Genomic DNA, 8,053 nt, shown 5'->3' with positions numbered 1-8,053 from the left:
GGAGCTATAGAAGGAGTTTCCTTTGTAAATAGAAAGATAATGTTCAACTGAATCCAAACCAGACCAAGATTAACATGTTGTTTGCTAATGAACCAACTGACATCCTCCCCTCAATAGGGACTGAAAACCACATAAATATGTATATTTGAGGAGGTGAGGAGGAGGTCCATTGAGCAACACTCAAAAGAAATCATGATCTGACAGTTAAAGTCCTCGAGCGAGTGAAGGCCACTGACTGAATACATGATAGTGGTTTACTTCAGAATAGAGAGAAAACATGATGACTTAAAATATGAGAGGAGAATATAAGAGATGGCTAAGACAGGCCTATTTTCCAGCAGATGCCTCAAAAGAACATCCTTCTCAACTAGTATGTCAGAGTAAACAATTTCTCTGACATTTACAGTACACAAAAGCAGCTTTGGTAGCATTGAGGGATCAGGTGTACTTCTCTCACTGCCTGCCATTCTCATGAGCACACACTGAGTGTGTGGCGTGATCAACATGTCCTCTTTGAACAATTCATTGATTCATTGGCCATCGATGACCAGACTGCTCTAACAACAGCCTATATCCAACACTGAGAAAGGAGATTGAAAACAATCAATAAAACCACAACTGAGACAGGAAATCCTTCAGCTCTCTGTGCCCATGTATTATTTTGTGTGTCATAGTTTGCTTTCCCATCTGCCTGGAGAAGTCTAGGGGCTGTCCTCAGATCTGATCTCAACCCATATTCACAATGTGTCTCAGAATAGGAATGCTGATCTAGGATCAGTTTTGCCTTTTAGAGCATAATGACTTACATTACATGGAAAGAGGACACCTGATCCTAGATTAGCACTGCTACTGTGGGATGCTTTGTGAATACAAGCCAAGGGTTTCCTGTACAAAAGAAGGCACTGAAAGGAAAGCTTGCCGTGAGATTACCAGACGCCCTGGAATCCATGAAAAACAATCAAGAAAAACGACATCCAAGCATAGTAATAGTCATATTTCTCCTCCCTCAACCTAATTGGCTTTATATGTGGTATTACTTGCTACATTACAGAATTGCAGAGAACCACCCATACCTTCTTTCTATGTGTGTGTGTGTGTGTGTGTGTGTGTGTGTGTGTGTGTGTGTGTGTGTGTGTGTGTGTGTGTGTGTGTGTGTGTGTGTGTGTGTGTGTGTGTGTGTGTGTGTGTGTGTGTGTGTGTGTGTGTGTGTGTGTGTGTGTGTGTGTGTGTGTGTGTGTGTGTGTGTGTGTGTGTGTGCGTGCGTGTGTGTGTGTGTGTGTGTGTGTGTGTGTTCCATCAATAAGACATGTTAACCTTGGCCCAGTTACGATCAGCACTTTGACCAGCACGATAATTGTAAAAAGCAATGGAGGTAGGTTTCCCTTCGGCCAGAACGAAGAACCAAGAAAGCTTCAGCAAATTACAATGAGGTTGGAGGGGTGGGGGCAGTAGGTCTCTCACATCCAACCTACCTTGGTCTACATTTCCTACTTCCTTCCAGGCTACTACAAAACCCTTACTGCACCAACTTGGCAAACGTTACTGCACCAAACAGTCTACAAAAACCTTCATGCCAGCGAAGGATGACCCCTATCTTAGATACTGAAATAAGACATTTAGACTATGCAACATCGTATCATTTGTGTTACTGTTACAGCACCGACAATGGCAAGACAAATTATATTGAGCAGATAGAAATTACAATAGCTTCAAAAGCCTCTATGCCATTGAAGGATGGAAACAAAAGTGCACCGTGCGGCTCAAAACAAAGCCAATGATCTTATCAATAGATCCAATCCATACGTGGAGGCTGATAATTGAAAAGGTTAGATCACAGGCAGCACTTGGTGTTCCCATCAGTCATACTGATCAACAACAGCTGTGGTATTTTCACCAGTATTGGGAGTAATAGGGGAAACTAAACTCCTGAGGTGTGTTGCTGATGGGTGCCGTGCTGCGAGGGTTGCATCAAGCTGCCAGCTTCTCAGGGAGATGATCAGTTAAGTGTGTGTAGACTGCTGGGGTTGCAGAGAGCAGGACAAGAGTAAGTTAAGCTCTGGTCAGAACTGTACAGAGCACACCTGGGGTTCATAGCTAAAATAAAACTCACTGCAGAGAGCAAATCCACAGTAAGGTCAGGCTTTGATCTGTAAACTGCAGCACATAACTGGACAGTAGTTGATATCAAAAATCAAAAGGACTTTTCCAAGGAATTCGGTTTGTGTGTATTTCACCTTGAAATAACCTGCAAGTCTCTACTTCACAAATGAACAAAGGATCACCACCTTTGCATTGCTATACAGTAAAACAAAGGCTCGCATTTGATAAAAACTGAAAGCAGTGAATGCTTTGGTCAAACATCATGTAATAGTGCATATGAGGATATGAGGAGGAAGTCAGTGTTGGGGTCATTCTTGAACTCTGATGTTGCAAGCACCATACTCCTGCCATCAGAAGCAACATAATATTCTGTGTTTTGAATGTACCCAAACACAGGTATAATTGTGGACAGCATTACATTACCTCAAAGATGAAACCACGGAGTACATTGAACACCCCATAAACTGCTATCTCATTGGCAGAGACATGTGCTGTCCATGGTGCTGAAATACGTTGGCTGCAATAGCATTTTTCTGCTAATGCAATCGCACAGCACTCATTTTCAGCACCATGGACAGCACAGACCACGTGGTTATAATCGAAACAAAACAAGCACATTTAGCACACACATATCCAATAATATTGTGTTTCAGTTCAACCCAGGTAAGAATGAAATGTCTTAGAAACCCATAGATTTCACTCAACCTCAACCACATTTTATTTAACAAAATAGAAGCAGGTCAAATGTAGTAAAGCATATAAATGTAACTCTGGGACACAGCGTTGAGATATGACCAATAATTCATGAGCCGTGGTAAAACGTTCCACAGTAGAGACTGATAATTACCCTTTGAAGCAATACACCAACAGACTGGAGTCTGAAGTGATGGACAGCACTGTTGTTGCCAAAGATCTGCTGAGATAATACTCCCCAAGGTCAGCCTATGTGATTGGTTACATTTAGTGATGGGGGGGTTGGGTGTGAGTGTGAGTGTGAGCATACAGACAGACACACACATGTAGACAGACACCAGTGCACATGCACACACATTTAATCAATAATTCTAATTATTTAAATGCATACATACACACACACACACACACACTGCCCAGACACTCGACAATGAACATTGTTCTACTAATGCAGTCACACAGCTAACCATATAGTCTATCAGTCCACAGTGTTAAAAAGGCCTGGGAGAAATGTTTGCTGCTGTATTAAGATAAATGATGAATCAGACAGGGTTGAGACAGGGTTGAAATGGCTCTGAGCACTTTGACCTTCTGCAGGCCAGTGCATGTCTGACTTGTAATGCCTTATTGACAAGACTATTCCAAAACGGATTGTAGCAATGGGGTCTCTTGCGCATATGCTTATTTATAAGAGAATTAAAAAACAGTGGGTACATTGACGGACTTGATCCTAATGAAAAATAAAAACCAGTATGGACAAAACGAATTCAGTGCTTGAATTTACAGAGTAGTCATATGAAACAAAAACATTTCACAATCCTGTGATCTGTACCGTGTTACTGCAGAACCAGTGACATTGATCAATTTGAATGGATTATCAGAATATCACGTTTAATGCTAACCATTATTGTACACTGTAATCATCATCTTGATATCACTATAGTTGCTCAGTAAAATATCATAGCATTGGGCAACAGACCGACTGTTGAACACTTTTAATATTGAAGAATATATATGCTTCTTAATGCAACATTGCCCATTCATACCCGATTTAATTAACCTCTCGAGATAAAGATTCCCATTCCAAAACGCCCTCTTGCAAAACTCCTATACCTCAGCCCTCCCTCCACTGGAGAAGATGCACCAACAGCGACATCATGAGTTTCCTCGTCTAGAGTAATGCGGTGATCCTGCCATGTCTTCCCAATGGCATCAGACTAATACTGTCGATTGCTAAGACGTGTTTTTTTACATATTTTTTTTACTGTATGCAAACTGACCATTGCCCAATCTATTTTAAGCACGTTAGTTAAAAAAATGTAAGTCCATTTGTCATATTTGGACACAATAGATGGCTTTACAAAAGCTCACATAAATGGAGGTGAATCATAGCCTACGCTTTGTGGAGGAATACTTTTTACATTAAAAAAGCATTTTAGTCTACCTGCGCTCTGTACATAGATCGAACTGCACATACCATTACTTCCATTGAAAACATTTTAATTTTGAAAAAATATGCAGTTAGAAAACCCCCCATATAATTCGGTAAAGCCTTCTCCTCTCCCCCAGAGCAGGCTATAGTCATTAACACACAAAACCACGAACTGTTCTTAGCTACATTAACCTTGCAGCATAACCATCTGAGTGACGTTAATTGGTCATGCTCATCTGCATCCCGAATCTCTGAAATTCAACAATTGGCACACCATAAAATAACACATTATACATTCATAAAGAGCTGAATGTGCAGATATGTTGAGATCTGCACCAATTATAAATAACCCCGATATTTATCGACAATCAAATGATAAAACAAACAAAAGAGAACATGCATGGACAGCGCTTAGCTTCTTTTTCGTCCCGATGTGTTCTTTTTCCGTTTTTTTTACCGTTTTAAAACAACAAATACAAATCCTATAACGCAGTTCACAAAAAATAGAGAAATGGCACTTTGTATATATTCATATATAGTTTTATATGTATATATATACTGTATATATTCATATTGACAACATGAAAGAAGGGTCGAGTTGGCTTCTTCGTTACTTATGGTATGGTTCCCCAGTGTGTGTTGAAACCATGCGAAATCATGCAGATCTGATAGTCAGTTATTTACATTACATTCATGCGCTCGTGCACAATTTCCCGATTCTTCTCTCTCAGATCGTCAGTCTGATTGCGGCAAATAGCTGTACTGGGAGGGGGCCGGGGAAGGGGTCTATACAAATATTACAGTTGGTTCTGTAGCAGACTCATTGGCACCACAGTCAACTGGAGCAAACAAAAAATCTCCGACAAAAAGCGAATGAAGAAGCTTCGTAACATAGCATTTGTTTTGTTTTTCTTCAATTGCCATTGTGTCAAGAGAACGCAGTATACATGTCAGTCTGTTTGTATTCCAGGTTTTATTGTCAGTAGTCGTTTTACGCATCATTTGTTGTGGAGAAATGGGCACTACAGTCAAACCCTCTTTGCGCGCCCCCGTCCGCATGGTAAGGCCCGCTATGCCAATAAGACGAGTCGCACACTGTCTGCAAGGAATTGATCTCTGACGCAGAGGAATTACCATCCCTCCGCTTTGATCTCTTGCGATTCCGCAAAATGAAGACAAGCATCCCTACAACAGTGAACGCAGACGTGACAAATACCAGTAGTAGCCCAGGGACTAGTACAGAGATGGATACCCTGTTCGGCTCCACATAGGAGTTCGAGCGCGTACCCGTGTCTGCGGTGAACGTGCTGTTTTTGGAGAGAGAGGTGGGGTAGACTTTGTCATACAACTTGGGACACATCAGATCATTTCGGACGTGACGGAAATCCCTTTTCCAGAACTCTTCTGGGGACTCACACTTGAGATCACTAACGATCACATCTGCCCCCAGTTTCTCCGTCCACTGTTTGAAAGGGACAATATTACACGAGCAATCCCAAGGGTTCCCATGCAAATCAATTTGTATGATCGAATTGAGTTGATCTAAGACCCCTGCGACAGGGAGATAGGTGAAGTAATTATTATGCAAGCTAATCTTTGATAAAGACACCCCAAGGAAAGCATCCACGGGTAGCGCTTTCAGCAAGTTATTGTTGAGGAAAAGCACTCGCAGATTGGGCAGAGGACTGAATGTGCCTGCTAGTATCAACTGTATGTCATTATATTCCAAACTGAGATATTCCAGATTTTGAAGTCCAATGAACATTTCCGCAATGAGCGTATCCAAGTAATTCTTATCCATGTACAACCATCTTAATTCGGTGAGGTTTTGAAAAGTGCCGTTGTCTATCAATTTGATGTTGTTTCCACCCAAATCAAGGAGATTCAGACTTGAATAGCCATTGAGATGGTTCTTTTTTATAGCATGGACGTTGTTATCTCTCATGTTTAATTCGTGCGCAGCGATGGGTTTGGGTTTTAGGTTAGCCAAGCTCTCTATCTTCTTGCCCTCGCAGTTAACCCCTAACCCCTGCCTGGATCCAATGAGCTTGCAGCTGCATGGCACAGGGCATGATGCGTTCTGCACAATCTGCAGCTGCTCTCTCTCCCCATTCACACCTGTCATAGATGTGGGCTTCGTTTTCAACTGCCAGTGCGATTTAGAGCGTCCCTTTTGCCCATTCCCTGGGGTTGGGGACCCAGGATCACCACGAGCTTTATAAGGCGTTGGAACGGGCCCAGGTACAGAGGTCTCCTCTTGGGTAGGAGGTGCAACTAAACTCTCGTCAGCACCACTTTTTATTGAAGGACACAGATCCATCTCCGATGTCTCGTTCAAGTCGTTCCCTTGCAGTGGCGTTGGAGCCTCGCAGATCACCCGGCCGATAAGCGCGTTCTGCGGTATATTCTCCAGCCATTCCTTCAGGGAAACCAGGTCGCAGTTGCAGTCCCAGGGGTTATCCTCCAATAAAACCTCAGCAATGCCCGGTATTTGTTCGAGAACTCCCTCATAAGGCACCGTTTTGATTCGGTTCCCTCGCAGGTCGAGGTGGGTGATGGGAACGTGTTGAAACACATTTATAGGTAGTGCACTGATGAGGTTATCATTGAGAATTAACACTTCAAGTTTATTTAAGTCCCTGAACACAGCCGGGTCAATGTCTCTCAATAGATTAAAATCAGCCTGAAGATATTCCAAGTCATCTAAACCAAGAAAGGTGCTCTTCCTAAATGACCGTATCTTGTTATTATTTATGTGTAGCCTTTTCACGAGCTGCAGTCCCAGAAAAGCACCAGGGACAATGTCATGCAAACCGTTGTTTTCCAAATGCAAGCTCACGGCATTGTAAAAGTTAGCAAACTCATTGGGGAAAAGCCTGGATAAAGAATTCCCATGCAATAGCAAGTGATAAAACTGGGAACTGGGACCAGTCAAATGGTGCAGATTAGTAAAGCTCCTTTTTTCGCAGTCAATGTGCAAATCGCCTTCAATCTCATTGCAGGAGCAGATCTGCTCCTTACAAATGTCCCTTGTAACATTTCCAATAGCAACACAAAGAGCCGCCTTCAGCAAGACAATCCAAAGCAGCATTTTCAATACAAACAATTCATCCCCGATTTCAAGACATGAAAACGAGCTGTTGAATCAATGTTTTTAGTCCAGTTTATCGCCCAAAAAAGATAGACCGACGGGTCTAACAGAAATGACGACAGTCCTTTATAAGATCCATGCTCTTCTAGCCCGTTATGTCCAGGCGTCCAGCTTTAAAATGACCATATAGAATGCCTCAGATCGAATGGATCCTTTTGCTGGTATGAAAATAATTGAAAACAACAAACCGCAATAGCATCTGACACATTTTTAGGCTTTTGTTCGGTAATGACTGACCTTGCAAATTTTATAAATCCGTGATTTTCTCGTCGTGCTGCGGTAGCAGTGGGTGCTGTTCTTTCCCCCTCGGTGCTGAATTCACACCGACGCTGGATATTTAGTGCTGCCACTGAAAGAAAAACGCATTCCTCACACCTTTCGGTGTCTTCCTTGCGTTTGTTTCCAGTGCTTTTCTTTGGTAATTTTGAATCACAAAGAGGTTACACAGAGACTGTGCTCGTTCTAGCCCGGTGCTCTTGGAAAGATCTCACACCCTCTACTGAGCTGCAATGGAAAAAATCCATCGTCTGAGGGAATGCTGAAAAAAATCAATCCACATAGAGGACTAGCAAGCGTTAAAATGTTCACCCTAAAAGCTGTTGATCTGTTCAGTCTTTTTTGACCAATAACATTCCCATTCTTAAGCCAACAAGGTTATGGATTCCAAACGACGTTCC

General features: G+C 42.2%; 1 protein-coding gene across 1 annotated transcript; it reads right to left on the bottom strand.

Moving 5' to 3' along the window:
- Nucleotides 1–2,790: 2,790 nt before the first annotated feature.
- On the bottom strand, nt 2,791–7,716 carry LOC129840268 (SLIT and NTRK-like protein 1). Its single transcript, XM_055908023.1, has one exon. The coding sequence runs from the start codon at nt 7,314–7,316 to the stop codon at nt 5,217–5,219; it is 2,100 nt and encodes a 699-aa protein (XP_055763998.1). The 5' UTR covers nt 7,317–7,716; the 3' UTR covers nt 2,791–5,216.
- Between the last annotated feature and the right edge of the window lie 337 nt (nt 7,717–8,053).

This window comes from Salvelinus fontinalis, chromosome 41 (assembly GCF_029448725.1).
Source record: "Salvelinus fontinalis isolate EN_2023a chromosome 41, ASM2944872v1, whole genome shotgun sequence".
NCBI classification, from domain to species: Eukaryota; Metazoa; Chordata; class Actinopteri; order Salmoniformes; family Salmonidae; genus Salvelinus; species Salvelinus fontinalis.
The sequence above is the reverse complement of the archived record's forward strand: the minus strand, read 5'-3'. Positions and strand labels throughout refer to the sequence as shown.

Coding starts and splice junctions, on each gene's coding strand:
- LOC129840268 (XM_055908023.1), bottom strand. CDS start 7,316: ATGCTGCTTTGGATTGTCTTGCTGAAGGCGGCTCTTTGTGTTGCTATT.